The sequence below is a fragment of the Muscardinus avellanarius genome (genome assembly GCF_963383645.1).
Source record: "Muscardinus avellanarius genome assembly, chromosome: 9".
NCBI lineage: Eukaryota > Metazoa > Chordata > Mammalia > Rodentia > Gliridae > Muscardinus > Muscardinus avellanarius.
Genome location: NC_137795.1, coordinates 81,627,495 through 81,650,363, shown reverse-complemented (window position 1 = coordinate 81,650,363; position 22,869 = coordinate 81,627,495). Strand labels below are relative to the sequence as shown.

At 37.5% G+C, this 22,869-nt stretch overlaps 1 protein-coding gene across 1 annotated transcript in view; it reads right to left on the bottom strand.

The window, feature by feature from the left end:
• CPED1 (cadherin like and PC-esterase domain containing 1) overlaps positions 1-22,869 on the bottom strand; it is a gene marked incomplete at both ends in the record, with an annotated part of 287,330 nt that overhangs the window by 717 nt on the left and 263,744 nt on the right. The window contains 2 exons of the mRNA XM_080701788.1: positions 18,435-18,581; positions 22,414-22,501. Coding sequence (XP_080557914.1) covers positions 18,435-18,581; positions 22,414-22,501 — 235 coding nt within the window. The remainder of the gene's footprint in view (positions 1-18,434; positions 18,582-22,413; positions 22,502-22,869) is intronic.

Sequence of the window (22,869 nt, the reverse complement as noted above, 5' to 3'; positions counted from 1 at the left end):
AATGGTTTTATTTCTCTGGGCACTTAGTATGTTAAAGAGTGTTAGAAGTAGCTTATGCTTTAGTAAGCTAATAATTTTACATATTCGTTGATATCTATGGAGCTATAGCTTGTCTTAAATTTCTTTTGCACAAGTCCTATTGTAAAGCATTCATAAATTATAAAAAGACCAAGTTTCCTCCCATTCTCAGCTTCTTACCCTACACACTCAGTTCTTTCCCATTGATTAATGGTTTCTTTGTGATGGGATTCAAGGACATTTTATGAACATATACATAAACTCACATATATAAACAAAGAGGCTGCATTTATGCTTTATTTGTAGATTTTATAAAAAGTTGTCTTGGTAGAGTTCTATAACTGTCAGCTTTAATCCTGGGCTAATAGAACTCAGGTTGTCAGCACCAAGGACTCAGAGGAATAAGGCAGGGACCAAAAGACTCAGCGGAGGGTGAGGAAAAAAAGGAGAGAGAATATTTTCTTTACAAATGAATAACAAATCATAAATTTCATGAGTCAATACAATTGGAAAACATCATCTTCTGTCAATTCTTAGATATAATACTATTGCTGACAACTAATAAAAGTAAACTTAGCTCATATGTATTTATTTTTATTAATTTGAGTACTATGTAATGATTTTTAGGTACATTTTTTTTTTTGGTTCCATGTAAGAGACATAATGAAAACAATTTCAAAATAATGAAATAATTGGGAAAAATCATAATGTCCATTTGGGAGATAAATATTTTTAGTTATATTATAAGTTATGCAAACATTTTAGAGAAATTTTTTGAATAAGAAATCTATAAAGCTCTACTTCAAAATGTTAATAGTAGTGATGTTTTGGTGGAAGGATTTTGGGTGATTTAAGATGTATTATATAACTTATTTTCTGGTACTCAGGATTGAACCCAGAGGCATTCTACCTCTGTCTGAGTTACATCTCCAGTCCTCTATTTTTTATTTTTTATTTTGAGACAAGATCTCACTAAGTTGCTAAGTGTCTCATTAAGTTGTTGAGGCTGGTCTTGAACCTATGGTCCTTCTGTCTCAGCCTCCCAAGTACTGGGATTATAATCATGCACCACCATTCTTGACTCTTGAAAGTTTTGGTGTTGACTTTTTCCTTTAACACAATCAATGTGCAACACTTTATAACCATTAAATTTGAAGCTATTAGTATTTCAAAGAAAAAATGTTAACAATAACGTGTTTTAAGCCAATTATACCTTGCTAACCCCAAGGAAATAAATCTTTTTTCTGTTGGAGGTTTGGTTTTTCCTGGGTAGGCCCTTGGATCAAGGAACTCAGGAAGGGTAGTGAAATCAGCAAGCTGTGGTAAGGAGTCCTGGTGGATTGTAACTTAGAGCTTAGCTTGCAGTTAACCATTGATTGATACTCTAGATCCTAAGGTTGTAATTTTCTATTTTGCTCAGTTTCTTCCAGCCCATTTGATCATACACATGCTGTAGTATTAAAAGGTGCAGCAAGCCAGGCATGGTGGCACACGCTTGTAATCCCAGCCTTTGGGAGGCTGAGACAGGAGGATCCTGGTTCATGATCAGCCTCAGCTACTTAGTGAGGCCCTTTGCAACTCAGTATGACCCTGTTTCAAAATGAAGAAAAAAATAGAGCTGCGGGTGTAGCTCTGAGGTCGAATGCCCCGGGTTCCATCCCAGTACTGCAAGAAAAACAAAAGGTGCAGCAATGTTTCTTCTGAAGGTTTTTTTCATCTTAAAGGAGGTTTGTACTCAAGATTAGTGAACAGTCTTCTGGAAGTTTATTTAAGGAAACACTTAGGCATATACATAACATTCAACCTTAATATTATTCCAGTGTTCTGAAGTCAAAATAAAGTCAATTTTGCTTATATAATTTTTTCTGATTTTCTACCATTTTGTAATTGCCTAAATGCTAATTACAGTAAAATAGAAAAAGGTCCATCACAATAAAAAAAGTTATAGATGTTTATATGTTATTTTAATATGCTGTGTGATTTCAGGATTGAATTTAATGTTGCCTTTCATATGGTGAATAACAAGAGTGCAGGTCTTTGCAGCAATCTTAAAATTGGATATCCAAAAACACATCTCTTCAGTGCATTTGTTGAAGTACACAGCTCTTACTCAAAAGTAATACTGAGGCCGGGTGTGGTGGCGCACGCTTGTAATCCCTGCACTTGGGAGGCAGAGACAGGAGGATCGCACAGGTTCGAAACCAGCCGCGCTGGCTTAAGAGACCCTGTTTCCAAAAATAAAAAAAGTATAAAATAGGTCTGGGAGTGTAGCCCGGAGGTATAAGGGCTTCCAGGAACCCCAGTGCCACCAATAAATAAATAAATAAATAAATAAATAAATAAATAGTGCCGATAGTTCACCAGATCTCAATGGAAAGGGTGATAATGAACTTTTGTTTTTAGCAATCACTTAGCTCTAGGAAAGAAAGATGGGATGATGGGTTCTTCCCCAGTTTCTGAGGGCTAAGATAAATCCTCCTGAAGTACTAATCCTCCTATTATGCTATTTGAGAAGGATTCCTACAGGCTCATGCTGGTGATTGGCCAAACAAGAGTTAATTCAATTGGTTTCTTTTGAAAGCAGTTTTACAGGAAATACTCAAAATGATGTTTCCTACCTCCTTTATTAGGTGGATGTCACCTTAGTATCAAATTCTGAAAGCTGGCACATCTATAATAAGAATCATTTCTATTTTGATTTGTCAAAATATAGGTATAAAAATTCTTCCAAAGTGCTGTTGGGACTTAAATCCAGGGATATATATATTTTTTATGGTACTGGGGATGGAACCCAGAGCACTTGCCTAACATTCCTGGGTTCAATTCCTAGTACCTCAACAATTAAAACCAACCCCACCACCAACAAACAAATGGAAAGACATACCATGTCTAAGCTTCCTAAATTGACTAACTTGCTAGTCTCATGGTAAACAGCAGGATTTTGGAGGAACATGACAAGTTCTAAAATGCATCTTAAAGAGTAAATATAGAAAAAGTCAAGACTACTTGAGAAGGATAAAAAGCAGTGATGAGGGGACCTCAATACCACTTCAATTCACTCATCAATATGAGTCGAACCTACCACTGTGACACTATTATTCGACCATCCCATCAAAGTATGGGAGGAGAATTAGTTATCACAAACTCTGTGTTTCCTCTCTGGTTTCTGATAACTTCCCAGCTCTTACACTTCTTAGTCCTTCCTTTGGAAACCTCTTTTCTATAGTAAACAAAGTCGCTTAGATGGTCACCATTACCAGGGAAGGTTCCCAGTTTTCTTACCAAAATGGAAACCTTGCTTTGGCAGGAGGACTTTGCTGTCTTCTTCTTTCCTCCGAAACCCTCTCCAGGGTATGTGGGGTGGGAGATGAGGGGGGAAAAGAGGCTGCTGATGGGAACGTTTATCTAACAATGGATTACTGTCTTTGTTATTGTTTTAGTTGTTTCAATTTTTTTCTTTTTATTTCCCCTTTGGTGCTAGTGATTGAACACAGCACCTTGTGAATGCTGAGTATACCCTCTGCCACTAAGCTACACCTCCAGCCAAGGCTCATGATTTCTAGATCCCAAGTGTAGCAGGTTGCCACTTTAGCAATACCACTCTTCCATCCCAGTCTTCCTTCTGCTCATCCTGCACTGGTGCCATCCAGAGAGAGCTTCCTCTAACATCTCTTCAGTGTTGCCATCCACCAACGCCTTGGGTGCATTTCTAATTCTGCTATTCTCCTATTTATTAGCAGGGTTTATACATAATGGATTTGGTCAGTCACTCTTGGAGTCATTTAGAATCTCCCAAGAGCAGAAGAAAACATGTGGATGGAAGACTATGATTGGGGGAGCATCCCAAGTTTGGACCAAGGGTTGCAGTGACCTGTGTATACACTGATGGGCAGGCACTGCTGCCTTGTTTCATCTAGTTGTGAGGGCTGAGGGGCCTCCTGTGAAAAAACCTAACCTGTGTCTTCTACTATTTTTTTTTTAATTTATTTATTTTTATTTTTTTGTGGTACTGGGGATAGAACCCAGAACCCAGGGGCATTCTACCTCTGAGCTACAACCCCAGCCCTATTTTTATTCTTTATTTTGAAACAAGGTCTCACTGAATTGCAGAGGGCCTCACTAAGTAGCCGCGGCTGACTGTGAACTGTGATCCTTCTGTCTCAGCCTCCCAAAACCTGGGATTACAAGTGTGCACCACCACACCTGGCTTCTACTCAGCTTCTGATGCAAGTCGCCATGCCTCATCTCTAAAAGACAAGGTTACCTGAGTTTCATGATCAGCCAAGCAACTATAAGTAAATGCTGAAAGAGGCATTTCACCAAACAAGTATAGTTCCTTGGAGCCCAAGCTTTGGCAAACTTGTGACTGAGAATACACAAAAGAACAGTACATCTCCAAGGAGAACTGAGGGAAGGTGTCTGGTGAGTGTGGGAGGAGCTCTGTGGATAGTGCTGGGGCAGCTGCAGTATGCATGTGCTCAGAGAAGCAACAAGGACTTTTTGCCCACTGGAGCAGGCTTGTCCAAAGTGTATATAAAGGTCTGCTGGGGAGGACCCATACTACTTTGGAGAGTTCCATCACAGAGCAAATCAAAGTAAATGGGGCAAGGCATTGTTTCAAGGTATCTATGTATCTCTCTTAACACAAAGAGTTCAGTACAAAAGCTGATATATATCACATGTTCAATACATTTTTGTTAAATTTTTGTTAAATTGGCAAGTATATTTTACCTTGTATTAGTATGTTCCTGCCTAGATTAAGATTTCAAATTTGTTTGTGGGGAGCAAACAGATATGCTTTCTTGTACACTTGATGGCAAAATATGAGTTAAAGGCTATGTATAAGCAGAATTCAATAGTGAGATAACACAGAATATAATGTCTGTACTACAGTTAAAATTGCATTTTATTAGCTACTACTGTTCCCTAAAATGCTTATGTTTATAGGGAAATAACGTAGTTCTTTTTTTTTTCTTGGTAGAACTCAGAGGCGTTTTACCTCCAAGCTACACCCCAGCCATTTTTTGTTGTTTGTTTTGAAACAGGGTTTTCCTAAATTGCTGAGAGTTTTGCTACTTTGTGGAGGCTGCCTTCAAACCTGCAATCCTTCTGTCTCAGTCAACTAAGTACTGGGATTACAGGGGTGTGCCAAAACACAAGCAAGGTAGTTCTTAATAGAGCCCAGTGTTATGCAAATCCAGTGACCATAGATGTTGACAGCCCAATACATTTAATCTCATAGGATTAAAATCAAGAATGTGGATTTAAAATGGAGCTGTATACCAAACTGCATAGTCTTCAAGGGAGAAGGGAGAACATTTTGTTTTTTGTTGTGTCTATTTATTTTTAAATGTTTCCAGTGGGCAAATAGTCAGGTGATCCTTTTGTAATTAAAAAAGGAAACAACAACAAAGCAGCTGTACCTTGTAAAATAAAAACTGAACAATTTCTTCCATCTAATATCCATCTTTTAACCTGCAGAGTTTCTGCGTTAGGAAACACATGGAGTAATTCAGATATGGTCCCTACCCTCACAGGGACTATATAAAGACACATGTCTAAGATGCTTGAAGTAAGAACAAGAATGAAGTGACTTCAAAGACATTGTCTGAGACTTTCTGGGCAAGGTCAGGCACCATGTTGTTTCCATGTAATGAATAGTTCCTTAGTACATTAAGGAGACTTAGTGCTAATTTATGGTGGACAGGATAATCTGTTTACAGGGTATTATGTCTTTGAACTTATTTGTAAAAATCAGTACCCAGCATTGCTGTCAAATTGCTCTCTGTGAATTTCAACATATAATCTTATTTTACCTACGTTTATAGGCTCTAAAGTGAAGGAAAATGAATTAGCTACATTTTTAAGGTCTGGAAATGTGTGCCAGTGAAAGATGTTTGATACCTGTACAGTAAAGAGAAAATTGCTTCTTTCCTTTGATCTTGTATGGACATGCGCCCATTTGGGTCTTTCCCAAAATCAGAGGACCATTTGGGGTTGTTAAAATCCAACTGAAGTGTCAACTGGAAAGTAGGTTTGAAAGAAATCCCCTAGTGCTACAAATGTTAGACTACGTTTGGGATATAATGATGATAATAATAAATAATAAAAAAGGAGCTCTTAGAAGATTCAAGCTGAGAAACAGAGATAGAAAGCTCCAAATATTTGTTAGTAGTGGTCACCTCCAACAAAAATAAATATTAACAGTTTGAAACAAATACTTCCCTCAGTTTGGGTGCAGATGATTTGGCCACTAAAAAAGAGATATATGTACCTAGAGAAGAAAGGAACCATTAGGTATGATTAATAATACATTGACATTGTTTAAATATGAATGTTAGATGACATTTTTTGCAACTCTAGGCCATACTAATTCTTTCCCTTTACCTTTTTTTTACTTTACTATGTTGTGTTATATTTAAGATTTAGAAAAGAGCTGGGTATGTTGCTGCATATCTGTAATCTCAGTACTTGGAAGGCTGAGACCAAGAGAACTGCAAGTTTGAAGCCAGCTTCAGCAACTAAGACCCTCAGCAACTTAGTGAGGTTCTGTTTCAAAACAATAACAACAACAACAACAACAATAAAAAGGGCTGGAGGATCTAACTCAGAGGCAGAATCCTCCTGGATTTAATTTCCAGTATCCTAGTACAAAGAAGAAAAAAAGAAAAAGAAAAGAAAAATGAAAGAAACAGAAAAAGAAAGAAAGGAGAGATAGTAAAGGACAATTGGCAACTATAGTGTATAACTTATTACATCACCTTGGTTCTATGTAATAAAGTCTTATTATTTATTCTAAGTTTTATATTTTTTTCTCATAGCAATGTTAAAATTTAGATGAATTTACATGTATAGACTCTCAAGCAAAATCACAGTGTTTCAAAAACAATTTATATTTGAAAATGTCTACTATAGAAATTAGGATGGTTTAATTTGGGAGCCGGGATCAACTACTGTAAATATATAGGAAGTGTAAGTGATCACACTTTTTATTTTTCTGTAATTAAGTATAACAGGAATGGACATTCTATGCTTTGGAGAGTAAAAGTATTGTGTCCTTTTAAAAATAAGCTTCTTGTATATTAGGGATTTCTCAGTTTATGATTATACATCTTTCCACATCTCCATGTAATTACAAACAGGCACACAGATATTTTAGAAGACACATAAAGCCACAATTTATCTTGACTGTTTTTTTGCCAATGACTCTTGTTAAGACCCTCCAAAAAAAGTAAAAAATTGTTACAAATGATACAATCAAACTAACATCGTAACTTTTACTATTAAATGTGTGTAACTTCAATCCTCAAAATTGACTTCACATAAATGTTCATCAGAATGAGTGTATTACTGTGGCAATTAATAGCTGCATCCAAAATAACTTTGAATTTTCCAAAAGCCAGAACAGAAAGGCAGGCGTTGTGAACTGGAAAAGCGTCAGGCAGATTACGAGCAAATACCTTTCCTAAAACCGATCTTGACCTGAATAACCCGAAGGAACTTCTGATGTGGTTCCAGATCCACAGAACAAAATAGAAAACAATTTTCTTGGTGCAAGTGTTCCAGAATCTCCCTAGACTGGATTAGAGGGATGAACTGATTACAAATGTGTGCCATGACCACCAGTGGCGTCTGAAGAAGAATGAAGGGAATGGATAAGACTGGAAAAACATGAGATTGACCAGATGCATACGCTAAGGTCTTTGAAGATGAATGTATGCTATTGAAAGACTTTAGAGTTGATGTAGTTATTGTGCAAATCGGCATTCAATCCAGGATTCAGTTACAAAATTATGACCAGCTGAAAAAGTAGCCTAAAAATTCACAAAAAATGGAATAAAAATAAAGCAACCATAACTAAAAGCCAGTCTTTATAATTTATAAGGAGTTATAAAGAACATCATGCAGTTTTGACAGATAATAAGGAATTCTTTCATTTCACCCTTTCTCCCAAATATTTAATTTTGGCCACATGAAACAAGCTATGTTTTGATTGAAGGCAGTCCAATTTTTGAATGGGCCAAAGATGCTGAGTATTAGGGGACACAACTGAAATGTCTTTAAGGAATGAGTTTTGTTCTTTTTTTGGGTTTCAGATTTGCAATGAGTATTTTGTCCATCTCTTACCTTACACCTGTAATCCCCAACCCTTATTATTATAACAGCTGATCCTCTTTAATTATTGCTTCTAGATGGAGCTCAGCTTTGGCTATGGGGACAAATTCTGTTTTGAAGTGGAGAATTACTTATTAGGGGCTAGAGACCACTCTCTTGCATGTCTCTGCAGTTCTCCAGAGACAAATTCCCCCAAGTGGTTAAATATTTATGTCACTGAACTTTTTAATATTACTTGAATGACCTTCATGATTCTGATTGATTATAAACCAAGTACCTTGCTCTTCCTCCATCTACCTCTTGGGTCATTAAATCTGTTTAATGTTAACTCACAGGTATTTGTTTCATTCTGTCTCTCTCAGATTCAAAACTTGTATTTGAGAATAAGGCACCAAAATGTCACTTGGAAACAATTTGTGTGAATCAACGTTTTCAACTTCTGGCCTCACTGTAGGGATTTGCTTGGCCCAAGTCTGGCTTCTTCAAGGGTTATTCTTGACCTCTGATCAGAAGAACTCTCCATCCTCCTGTCTCCTGCATTCTAGGGGCTCTGGGGAGAAGTCTAAGTTCTACCTACCTTACAGGTGCCAACTTTACGTTTACTTTCTATATTATGCTTCCAGATTGATTTCTTCCTTATTATATCTGTGTCTCTGAGTCCAGACTCTGCAGCTCAATTCTGATATATACTGCATGGATGGATAGAGGCTTTTGGCTGCAGAGACCACAGTCAATTTCTGGCTAGAAGTCATTCAGGGCATCAATGGGCAAGTATGCCTCACCTCCAGTTCATATTTCTTCTAAGTACTCTAAATTGTAGCTTCCTTTGCTGCTTAAGTTACATTTAGGAAAATCAATTCAGATTTCTTGTCAATTATGCTTATTTATTATTCTGTTTTTTTGTGGGGGAGATAATTTTCTGTCTTTAGAGTCTTTTCCATGGGTATTTAAATAGAATAGAAGACAAATGGTCTTCTATTATGGTTGGTCTACCACATTCAGTCTGCATTCCATGTATGATCTTGGAACTTATTGTCTGTACCCATTTTCCCAAAGTATATTTAGTGGGAAGTTAATAGTTGTTCTTAATAAGAAGAAAGTAGAACATACAGAGGAACAAGGTTGTGGGGGAAAAAAGAACATGGTGTAGGGTCATCATTTAATTTCTTCTTTAGACTCTGTACCTTTCCTGTTGGTACAAACATCTGGAGGTTCATGGGCTTTCTGGTCCCTAGTAGCTACTGTGAGAGCCCAGGGAAGACTTGGCAACAGTAGAAAACAAACTATAGTTACTAATTGTGATGGTTTTATACTTTGGATTTGATTTGCTGCACACCTTAGCTTAAGAAAGGATGATGTTTTAGTTCTTCCATTTAACAGCTATTTAAAAGAGTGTTTTAAGATGTACCAATCATTTTGAAAAATGGATCAAACTCTTGAATTCACATATGTTTATAAATAATGTTTGTAAATGAACTTATGATGTAAAAATAAAGGTAAGTGATCTGTAGTCAAAAAAGTTTATGGAAGGGGATTTGAGAATATAGAGAGGGGGATAAGGAGACTTGGTGAAAGAAACAGCTCAAATAATGCCATGTACATATATGAAGATATCAATACCAATCTCAATAATATGTATGGCGAGTGAGAGGGAGTGGGATGAGTTCCAGAGCAAAACATACCAAGTGCTATGTGCATGTATGTTTCTGTCACTATAAACATCATTATAATGTAAAATTACAATGTACCAATAAAAAGTGAATTAAAATAAACATCAAACATATTTAATCAATAAAGAACTCTGGGAAAAACTGAATCAAACCAAGCTAAACTTAATTTTAATTAATTAACTAATTAATTAATTTTGTGACAAGGCCTTCCTATATAGCTCAATCTGGCCTCAAACTCCTGGGCTCAAGCAATTCTCCTGCCTCCACCTCCCAACAGCTGGGACTAGAGGTATGCACCACTCTACCAGGTTAAAGTTAGATTTTATTTACTGTCAGGAATTTGGGATCACCTAACATACAAATATAATTTGATAACTCATGGAATCAAGGCATATATAGTATTTTCTAAACCACAAACCCCATTTTACAATGATAGAACATTAAAACATAGTGTGGGAAATTCTAATCAAGGCAGTTTGATATCTGTCATAGTTTGATTTTTAAGATTGGTAGTAACCCCCCAGATACAGTGTTTACTGCACAGAATATTAAGTAGTGAGGAGACAGTTTTTCATTCTTAGCCATAATGATATTTTACTTTATTTTTTGTGGTACTGGGGATGGAAACCAGAGACCTTCTACCTCCAGGCTATACCTCCAGACCTATTTTATATTTTATTTGGAAACAGGGTCTCACTAAGTTGCTGGGAGTTTCACTAAGCTGTTGAGGTTGGCTTCAAACCTGTGATCCTTCTGTCTCAGCCTCACAAGTACTGGGATTACAAGCATGTACCACCACGCCCAGCTCAGCCATACTGATATTTTAGATTATAATTCTGCAAAGGCTGGAATATATAGCTGCCTCATGGAGCCATAACACTAGTTCAACATAAAGAGGCTGACACTCTCTTTGTTCATCTTCCCTTTAATTATCCTTCTTAAAAGAGAAGACCCTAGTTTAATGTTACCACCATTCAATATGGGGTTCTTCCTATAAAACAGGATTTTGTACCCAACAATCTAAGATAGGGCCAAGGTCTCACACAGCCCATGAATTACTCTGGCTAGGCCTTGCTCTCTAATATAATTAGCCAGAAAGAAAGGTTAGAATCCACTTGCAGTGATGGAATGAAATCTATTAATTTTATACAGAAAGAACTCCCTGAAACAATTTCCTAAACATGAGGTACAGGAGTGGCAGGGAGTGAAAGTTCTATGACATTCCTTTAGTTCTGAGCCATTAAATGATTTTAAAGAATGACACCAGATTCAATGAGTTAGGAACCATTTGCCTGGTAGGGGTATGGAGGGTGGATTTAAGTAGTTAGAACTTGAGACAAAAAAATTGCTAGAGCACTGAGCAAATAAATGATATGGAAGATGGACCATTTTCCCTACAGTGTACACTTACCAGCCCCTACTGACTATTCACAGTGACCTTGACCTAATCCTTACTTCTTTTATTAGGGACATTACTCTAACAGTATCACTCTATCTGTATTTTTTAATATAACCCTTGCTATTAATTCTTTTCCCTGTTTATAAAATTGCTAGAACTTTTCTCTTCTTCAGCATCTTTTCCCCTTTGATATTTTTAATTGTTAAAAGACTTTATGAGTCCCCACCTTCTCATTGTCTTTATCTCTTCAATTTATGGCAGTCTAATTTCTGCTTCCCAAATTTTACTATATTCTTAGGTGGTCAGAAAGGACCTTTTTTTTGATAATAGGAATTGAACCCAGGGGCATTCTATCTCTGAGCTATATACCCTCTAACTCCCCCTACCTGACACTTTATTTTTTAATTTTGAAATTGAGTATTGCTAAGTTGCTGAAGCTAGCCTCAAACCTGAGAGCCTCCTGTCTTAGCCTTTCAAGTACTAGGGTTAAAAGCATGTGCTGCAATGCCCACTAGAAATGGCCTGCTTAATGCTCCCCAAAAACAATGAGTATTTTGAAATTCTTACCTTAGATGAATCTATCGTATGTGACAAATGTTGACTTTGTCTCTCCTGACATAATTTTGCTCTTTGGCTTTCCATGGCACCATAACTTGCCAAAGTTTTCTTCTAACAACTTTAATGCTCTAAATCCAAATGCTTCCATTTCTCCAAACTTTGATCTATTTTTATGTTTGCAACTACTACCCATGTACTGAGGACTCCAAGCTCTACCTCACGTCCCAACCTGTCCTTCAAGCTTCATACTTGTATATTTACTGCCCATTGTTAGAGATTGCCACCTGGATGGCCTACAGGCATCTCCAACACAACATGTCCAAAGCTTATCTTTCCCCTAAGTCAGGACCTTTTTAGTTACTCTCTGTCTTGATCACCATTTTGGCACTCTATAATCTCTATTATCTTTTTTCAGTTATTCTCTGTCTCAGTCACCATCATTCTGGCTCTCTCCAAGTAGAAAAGTAGGGATCATCTTTGATTCCTCATACTCCCTCATTCCATAGATAAGACCTAGAAGTATTATTATTATTATTATTATTATTATTGTTGTTGTTGTTGTTGTTGTTGTTGCTATTGTTGCTGCTGTTGTTGTTTAAATAGGGCTTGGATTCATTTACCTGACTCATGCTTATTGTCACTGTATCACTGGGGCTCTATCATCTCTCACCTGACTTCTGAAAAAAATCTCTTATCTACCTGACATCTCTTCATATCTTCTCCACTTCTCTAAGTCTTAGCTCTTTGAAACAAAAATTCTCCTCTTTAAAACTTTTCAGTGGGTCTCCATCACCTATGGGATAAAGTCTAAGTTATGACCATAATCTGGCCCTTGCTTTCTTTTTTCCAGTCCCCTTTAGAAATAGATAATCTCTAATATTCAGAACTGCTTGTGATTACATCAGAACAGCTGTTTATTTCAGTTACACATCTTCCCTCAGGGTTGGAATGGTCTTCTTTCTGCCATCACCCCATTTTGTTGAGTAGGACCTGTTTGTCTTTCAGTAACCAACCAAAGTAGTTTTCTTAAGGGGAGGTTCACTCAGTCCTCAGATTGAGCTAGATATTCTTCTCAGTGTGGACATGATAACCTCTTCATATCTCAAACAGGCAACCTAATACATTGTTTCATAATATGGGCTTGTATGCCTTACCCTTTAATAGCAATATCTTGTGGGTAGAGAATGTGTCTTACTTATTTTTGTACCACTGCTTTTTTTTTTTTTTTTTTTTTTTTTTGCAGTACTGCATACAGAACCCAGGGGCATTCTACCTCCAGCTACACCCCCAGCCCCATTTTTTAAACTCTTTATTTTTGAAACAGGATCTCACAGAGTTGCAAAGGGCCTCACTAAGTAGCTGAGGCTGTCTGTAAACCGCTATCCTCCTGTCTCAGCCTCCCAAATGCTGAAATTACAAGCTGGCAACACCACACCTGGCTTGCATCACTGCTTTTTAGCTTAAGAAATGGACTCAATAAACAAATGTTGGATGACTAAGTAAAAGAATAAACAAGGTTGAGGCAACTGAAACAGACTATAGGGTAAAGACGTGAAAAATACTTAGCATGTAAACAGGAATTGGTAACTGGCTGTTTAAGAGTTATGAGGGGCCTGAAAAAGATAAGCAGAAGTCGAGGATTGCTGTAGCTTGTAAATGGCAGTGAATAGAGTATTCTAGGGCACCCATTCACCTGTGGGGATGTGCTACTTTGTGATGCTTATGGGAGCCCTTTAAGGTGGTCTCTGAGACAGGAGGATTCCTGTTCATGGAAAGCCTCAGCTACTTAGTGAGGGCCTTTGCAACTCAGTGCCCTGTTTCAAACTAAAGAATAAAAAATTGGGCTGGAGGTGTAGCTCAGAGGTAGAATGCCCCTGGGTTCCATCCCCAGTACCACAATATATATATATATATATATTAGTAAAATTATTTCATAGAATAGGTACTCAAAAATATCTGTTGAATTAATTTTCACTAGTAATTTAGTAAAAATAGCTATGCTAATATTTAAATTCTGGGATATTCAATATCAGCTAACTATATTAGATTCCTTTGTTCTTTTTCCCTGAAAAATCATCTTATAGGTGGATGAATTTAAAGTTTTTTATTCATCATGTTTATATGTTAAACTTCTAAAGTTTACAGGAAAAAGAAAAAGTTACTTCTTGACAACATAATGTTTTATTTGCTTAAGATAAACTGATAAAGAGTATAGGATTAAAAAGTAGTGGAGAAATAACCTCTTAGCAAGGAACTGAAACTCCCTTTTTAAAAAATTATTCCCATGGTGCCCAAATAAAAGGAAACCTGCTGGTATTATTACTGAGTCACGATGCCAGATGGTTTTTGTTGACTGAGTCAAAGCTGTATTTACATTTGCCAGAAAGCAAGATATTATAAAAGATCTGTACAACTGATTAAACTAATTAATAATCACTGCAATTGTTCATGGATTTGTCTCTTCTGCAACTACATTTTGGCTGATAATATTGTTGAATGTGTTCCAGGTTTTAGCATGTTCTTAGTTGATGTTTGTCACATAACGAAAGGCACCATCCAAAACCTTGGGCAAGAGCTACCTGGATCTTGTTTGTTGTCCCACGTAAACATTGGGAAAACAAAATTCCATTTCCACCCATAAAGTGAAACACCTGCTTTTCTAATCAGCAGAAACTTTTTAGTCCAAGGTGATGTACACCAGTTGGGAAATTGTTTATAGATTCATGGTGGCAACATAGTCTCCTTGGGTGCCTTGCTAGATAAAAGAGAAGCTCTAAGACCTTTAATCTCACCTATGGCAACAAAACATCACTGACGCAGGTTTGTTATGTCTATTGTGGAATTTTAACCATGAAGCAAAGAAGTGTCAAGGTCTTACATTAATGATTATACCAATTTTTCTTAAGTATCCTTCAATCTATTGTGGGGATACTTTAAATGAAGACCAGAAACACGATCATCCAAGACAAAATTCTTATGGTTTTAATACAACTGTTTCTCATTTTTTATATTATTTTATGGTCAATTATTTTTTGCCAAGCTCATAAAATGAGCATAAAACGAAAAATGATTATCAGTAGAGTGCTTGTGTTTTGATATGTTTTGCATGAGACTGGTAGTCAGCTTTTTCCTCGCTTGCTACATTCATCATAAAACCATCTTTTCTAAGGAGTTTTAGATTTTCTGATTGGAATAAGCTGATGGTAATTTAAGATGTTGGGTGATAATTTAGAAAGATTATAAAGTATCAGCATCAGCATCAGCAATTTCCTGAGGCACAACAGGTACATACAGAGAGTTGAGCAACCATTATGCCTAACCAATGGATAAGTCTAGAGACTTTACAATGTAAGGAGTCAATTGAGAAAGATGATCTTATCAACTCCATATTATAAGTGGAAAGACACATGCTTTAAAAATGTATTTTAGCCCAATTGTAAAAATTTAAGAATGGTTACACTTCTCAGGGATCAGTACAAATATGAGGGAGACCTATAAGTGCTTGTCATCCAAACAGAATATATGAGAAATAGTGTTAAGAAGAAGCAGTTTGCATATGATCACACAAAAGCTATCAAGTCAAGCAAGTGAAGCAATTTTAACTGATATGCTTAAATCATTCTTTTGCAAATTGAAGATAGTTTTTATTAGTAATAATGATAAACCAATATTCTGGTGCTGACGGTTTAAAAAAGCCTTTTTTGTGGTTTTTTCAAATTCCATGACCATTGTATAAACTAGCTGACATCACGGCAGGAGATATGTGTAATACGATCATGTGGGAAGGACATCTTCTGTTTTTAATCGGGACTATGCTGGAAATCACTGGAGGATGTTTCCTTTTTGAACTTTCAGAGCAGTAAAGCTGAGAAAGAAAACCAGATACCCCCTTCAAAAATAAAAAACTTAATTGAAGGCACATTATGTAAACATTAATAAATAAACCCTTTCTGAAAGAGCCACCCCACCCACCCTGGTCTGTGTGTGATCTTTTAATGTCCCCATTTTCTGGGGGTCTAGCTACCACTGGTTTGCCTCTGTGACCAACTGTGATCCTGGGCTGGCTCAGCTGCCAGTTCATTGTTTCTTTCTCTTCTAGGCTACTGCTCTTATGTTTCTGATCTTGCAAGAGCAAAGAGGATATCTTTTTGCAAAGAGGATAAGTACTGTATGGGTGGTATATTTTATGATGGAAGCAATTAGTAGTAGTCACACAGTATTCTACAACTTAAAATCTGTTCTGCAGCCATTTGGCCAAGATTCTAGCTCCTAGATCAAAATTATAATGCCATGTTCTCTACAGTGGCTGCTGGCTCTCACTGCTCTGAATGGAAATGCTGTTCCATTGGTCATGAAATAGGCTAACATGAATCAATCCATAAATGGCAAAGAGCTAATGTGGTGTCAATAGCTTTGGGAGACTTGTGAGAATCTGGAGACCAATATGGAATGTGATGTCAGCTAAAGGATGAAAACAGGATCAGAAAGAAACTTAAGTTGTCATCTGACTCATCAATACACCGAGAAATGCAGTCTGCTTTACAAAAGGATCCAAACAAGGAGTGAGTGAATCAATATTTGATAGGAAGGTAAGTAGACGCTCTTCATCTCAGTGCCAACTGAATTGCCTGAGACTTGACCCAAAAAACAGTTATCAAGAAACCTCATATTACAAGCCATGTCTGGACAGCCCATGCAGAATTTGCAAAACTGTAAACAAGATCCCATTTTGCAAACCCTGTCTCATCAAGCGTGTGAGATGGGAAGAGAGAGATTTCTACTTGAGCTTCCCAAATGCTTTGTGGTTTTCTTCCCCTTGGGGCAGTTGCTTTTTCCTTACGTAAAACTGAGGGAAAAGGCCTTTGAAGAGACCCCTGGAGATCTGGATACATGTCTGTTGGTGTTTGAGGACCATGAGAACTGTTCTGAGACAATGTGGCTACAGATGAGCTTTAAGATGAGAGAGAGAAGCTGAGCATGGTGGCACATGCTTGCAATCCCAGCATTGAGGAGGCTGAGACCAGAGGATCGTGGTTCGCAGACAGCCTCAGCTATGTAGCGAGGCCCTCCACAAGTTAGTGAGACACTGTTTCAAAATAAATAATGAAAATAAAGGGCAGGGGGTGTAGCTCAGAGGTTGAATGCCCCTGGGTCCCATCCCCAGACCTTCAAAAAAATGGGAGAGAGAGAGAGAGAGAGAGAGAGAGAGAGAGAGAGAGAGAGAGAGAGAAGAGAGAGAGAGAGAGAGAGAGAGAGAGAGAGAGAGAGAGAGAGAGAGAGAGAAGAGAGAGAGACAGAGACAGAGACAGAGAGAGAATATGAATGAGAATGAATTAGCCAGAGTAAGAGAGAAAACTTTGCTGGAAATTGACTGTAGCAGCAGCAGCAGCAACACAAGAATGCATAGATATTTCTGTAGAACATAGAGAGCAACTAGGTATAGCAAGCCTAGTGCCAATTTAAATATTTTCCAAGGGGATGCCTGTAGGGGCAAAGTGATCTTCAACAGAGTGATGTACAGTTGGTTACCAAAAGGTAGAGAAGGAATCTGGCTGCAAAAGGGGTCTTGCCTCTATCAAGAAAGCTATAGCTAAGAGGTCCCTATGAGGAATTTTTCCAAGGAAGTTCACAAAATCACTAATAGAAAGAAGAAGCTTGCTATGAAAGTGATAAAGAAGTAGCTCAATATGTTCTCAAACATTACTGCTGGGTTATGCCACTTCAATAAGCTATATCTTGTCCTTAGCATCCCTTCTACACTCTAATCCATTGCCAAAAGAGGTACAGAAAGGAGAGTAGAAAATTGAGATGGAGAAATAGGGAAGGAACCTCCTTTGCTATTCTCTCCCTACTTCAAGTTTTTAACACAGTCAGCCCTGAGCTGGAGCAAGGTGGAAAAGAATGACATGTGGTTATAACACAGTTTTGGACACTTTTAATGCTAAAGTGATATTCTTATGTGTGAAAGTGACTAGAAACCTTTCAAAGTTATGGGAGCTACTCAAGATTTTATTCTAGTACTAGGGAAGAAATAATACACAGAGGAGTTTGAAAGGACAGGAAGGGAAAGAGCAAAGTTATTTTCTGTTGTCACCTTATTAGCTAAGCCTACTTCATTATAATGATTACCTTTGGGAAAGAAAAACAATCTTACTAAAAAAAATAGGTGTGTTATGAATGGGTTAAAACACTCATTTGTTTAGCATATTAAATACAATTGATTTTTAAATACAGAACATTTTCAAAAATGATGATTTTTTCCACCTTCTGGGATGAGAGTTTTGATGGGAAAGCTTGAAGTGTGTTAGAGAAGGGAACCTTATCCAGGTTTCCATCTTCCAGCATGCACCATTGATTAATGATGCTAGATTTTAGGTATTAACATTTAAATTTTAAGACTTTAAATTTAGATTTAACATTTTAAGGTTTTATAAGATAGTTGGACACTGTCGACTTTCAGTTTCTAAACACTATTTCATGTCAATACATCATTTTATATAGCCCAAGCAGCATTGCTATCCACGTTGGTTTAATGATGATAAGCACATTTAATCTCCTTCTCACAGCATTTTCTTGTGTAAAATAAGAGCAACAATGCTAATTAAAGGTACAACAACAACAACAAATTTAAAAAAGTCAAAAGCTTTAAAAACCAGAGAGCTCAACATAAATACCTCATGGAAATGGCATCCACAGTTGCCCCGCAGAAACTCTTTATATCTCCCCATCGTAATAGTGAATGTGTCAACAACTTCATAACCATACTTTTTTGCAGCATCCAGAATAATCGAATTTTCTTTCCACAAGTTTCGTACTTCACTCTGTATTACAGAGCAAAAGAATAAGTGGTTTCATTAACAGATAATTATTTTATGGTTTAATAACTCAAGCAGTGATCATATAAAAATATCTTATTTTAAAAACAGATTGATCACATTGTGAGAAGAGGAATTTAATGTAAATTTATTAAATAGAGAGATAGTCTAACTCATTTTTTTACTCTAAACATCAGGGAAATCATATATACATATTACAGCAATACATAAATATCCATGGAGACTACAGTTTTGAACTTTCCATTCCATAAAAGTAATTACATTTATTGCCCACAATAAATATCTAAATTTCTCAAATTGAAAAACAACATGTAAAAATCACAAGTGCAAGTCTCATCTATTTGGATTCACCTTCCTTTAGTCACTTGAATATTAATTGGAATTGGCTCTATGCTTAGTCTCTTGTGGAGGAACAGTAATACAAGGATAAATAAACTGCGGTCCCTTCTCTTACAACACCACATTCTAATAGAAGAAACAGACACACAACCAGCTAGTAAGTCCTTTAGGAGAGGAAGACATACCAGCTTCTGACTGACAGAGGGACAGCTTGTCAGGGGCTGGGACAACTGGCTTGTGAAGCTTCAAGAGGGCTTCCTGAATAGTGTAGAGGAAAGTTTGCTAGTTGGAAGAGAGAATTGTGCTTTGGGGAGCCACAAACTTGACTGAAGGTTCCAGGTAGTACTGCTAGAAATCACATCCCTCCCTCTCCCACTTGTAATGTTGGAGCCTGGTCACAGTTCTAGCTCAGCTCCGTCTGTCAAGGGAGGGGTAAGTCCAGTAACTATTTCTGTTTCAGGGCCTCCTCACTGTCTAGCTAAGAGTCTCTCAGAACCATCCCGCAGCCTGAGGCTCTTCCTATCAAATTAATCTTTCTTCCTCTCCTTTCATATCAGATTTATTCACAGCCCGGCACAGTCCACAATGCATACCCAGGGCTCAAAAATGTTTGTTGCGAGATTGAATGATATTCATTGGTGCGGTGGTCTTAAAGGCCTCCTGTCTACAAAGGGAAAGAATTTCACTCCCTTTTCCTTTTTCCAAAGGAAAATATGATTTTTTTTTTTAGTTTTCAGGTAAATAATAGCAAAAAAAAAAAAAACCCAAGCAATTACTTGCACCTTTTAATCCAACTGCAAGGCAAAAGATGTGGTACAAAGACATCGTTTTCTGTCTTCTCTTTTCTGCTGTGTTTGCATAGTTGCTTTTATGTGCTCTTAAAATAAGAATGTTTTCCTCAAAATAATAGTACAAAGAAAGTCTCAAAAGCAGCAGTCTGGAGGGCAAGAGCTGTGCCAATTTGCTCTGGAACTTCAAGACTGTATGAAAAATGATAGTCAATATGCTCAGCCCTGTGCGCAGGTTTCTTGAGCAGTTATGAGTATTTTCTCAATTTCAGTGTGTCTAGTGAGGTATGGCAGATGGGACTTTCTGCAGCTTCTAGAGAAAATTTTCTTGAGAATAGTTAGATCTGCAGAAAACAGAAGTTTGAAAGCAGGAGGCTAACTGTATGGCACTTTTCATACATGCATGGGGGAGCAAAGGAAGAAGAACTGGGCCAAGGGAACCGCTGAACTGCAGTGCAGTAGCTATGTTGGGCCTCATCCATCCCACCTGGAGTCTCGGAGATGGGATGGCTCTTTTGCAGGTGGCCCCCAATAAAAAATAAGGACATTGAGTCTCAGTACTCCTGCATGGGCATGATGATTTCTGCAGGAAAAGTTGATTCGTGCTGGAACTCAGGTGTGTTTCATTATTAACACAGATAATGACAATCTCAGAGCAGGAGGAGTGGAGCATCCACAGCATAAAAACAAATCACCCATTCATTTGTGAACCAGGTTTTTTTTTTTTTTTTTGAGGTTCTACCATGTTCTGGGAAATGTATTTGACACTTAGCATACTAGAGTGATCCATGCAAGCTCCTTTCTCACCCCCATGTCCTTGCTCTCCTACTGATTACAGTCCAGTAGATTAGACAGTGATCAGCCAAGGCTTATATATTCTGAGTGACAGAAGTGAGGACATGGACACAATTATTGGAGCTCATGGTACGAGGATCCAACCTAGTCAAGTGTCCAGAAAGTCCTTCCAGAGGAAATACCACTTAAACTAACAAGGGTGTCTGGAAGTTACCTAGGTGATGGGGTGGGGAAGAGTAGGCTCCAGGAAGAGGGAACAGTGGTTTTAAAGACCTGGGTGTGTCAGAGCACGGCGTGCATATGTTCTGGTAGTAAGGGATGAGTCTACAGAGAAGGCCAGGGGACATTCTTGAAAGCATATGGTGAGGTGTTCAGATTTACACTCTTCCTTTCCTTGCTATTATCTTTCTCCTTCTTTCTACTCCCCCCACCCCTCTCCTTTTATCCTCACTCTATTTGGAAAGACATGAGCACCAGTAAAACTCTCGTCCAGGAAGAATGTTTAACACAGGGGCAGCACATAGCAAGTACTGAAGAAATGCTTGCCGAAGTGAATGGTTTGAGAGTAAGTAACCTAAACATAAGCAGGGCCACAAGTACTCCAGTAGCTATGGAGTGCTGCAATCAGAGCTCCGGAGTCAAGAATCGCAGCCGGGCCTGGTGGCGCACACTTATAATCTCTGTATTTGGGAGGCAGAGACAGGAGGATCGCGGACAGCCTCAGCTACTTAGTGAGGCCCTCCACAACTCAGATCCTGCTTCAAAATAGAGAATAAGAAAATAGGGCTGGGGGTGTAGCTCAAAGGTAGAATGCCCCTGGGTTTCATCCTCAGTTCCATAAAAAAGAATCACATTTTTGACAAATAGCCTTCAGATAACATTAGAAGGACTCCAACTCATAATCCAAAATGATCAGGGTCCCCTCTCTTCATCTCCAGTACTCTTAAGCCCTTCAGCTATCCTGGGTTTTAAATGTTTCAGTACATTTGAAATTACCTTAACCCCTGCTGACTTCAAGATGCTGAATTAAGGAGTTGACTTGGGCCATGATCTACCAGTTTTTTTTTTTTTTTTTTTTTTTTTTAGCACCAAAGAAGAATGAGTACACAGGTATGTAAAATCTCCAGAAAGGAGGGGAGGTGGGTTATGTGCTTTGTGACAGGGCTCAATACAGACACAAAAGTAAGTTTTAACCTCCTTACATAATAAATGGACGGTTTCCCTCCTGCCCATTCCCTGCACGCCCCCGGTTCCATGACTGTGCCATTGTGAACGCGAGGATGCCTCGCTGGAGCAAGAGCAGCTGCTTCTCTGACCTACAGGTGTCTTTCCTATTTGTTCAAAAACTTTCATTCAGTGCTGAGACAAATGTACTATCTTCTTTAAGAACTGAACAGAGATCCCTTATTCCTTTCATTTATGAACATCCAAACAGGGGTAAAAAGCAACGATACTATTTCAAAGATAATTTTTTTTTTAAAAATAAGCAATTATCTTCAAAAAAGCCACTCCTTCCCAAAGGGCTCATTGATGTCAGCAATTCCATTTGTGGTTTCAGCAGGAACCTGAAGAAGAAAGCCTTTTTATATATCCTCAGAAGACATCGGTGGGATTAGGGGTATTTAGAGCACAGTCTCTCTCATGTATGACTCAGTTCTTCCTTTTTGCATAATCTGACATGCCTTTTCTTCTTTTATGAATTCAGTGCATTACTGATGACACATTTGTGGGCTATGGTCTCCTTGTCCCAGAAATAACTATAATTGATTTGAAATTATAATCCTAAATATGTAATCTCTTTAAAATTTTTATTAAAGTTTCCTTTTGGATCCTTTTCCAGCGGATTCACATAGGAACTCTATGAAGCTCACACAGCCTAGAAGTACTGAGCTCACCTGTGTTAAGAAATGCACTCCATCCACTGGCAGATGAAATCCAATTCCCAAAGTTTTGATGATCACCAGGATATTGAGTAAATTTTCCCTAAATGAAATAATTGGAATTCTAAGGTCAATAAGATTAATTGTATTTTAGATATTTGTTAATTATATCATCGTATTCAGTAAAAATTCCTTAGGCTGTGGTAATTGGCAGATAAAACTAATTTCCCATTTTATAGATTCAATTTATAATAGGTTACTGTTCTGGATAAAGTTTTGTGTCAGAGGTCATGTTTGGATCTATATTTAAAATTGAATACTGAAGAATCCTTTGGATAGAAAAGTACTTAGAAACATTTTAAACTAGGCTCAAGTTCTTGATTTTAAATTAAAGTTGTTCCATAAATAAAGTCTTGATAAAACTTGGTCATGTCAATAGCACCTTTTAAAAAATTCAGAATATCAGTAGAA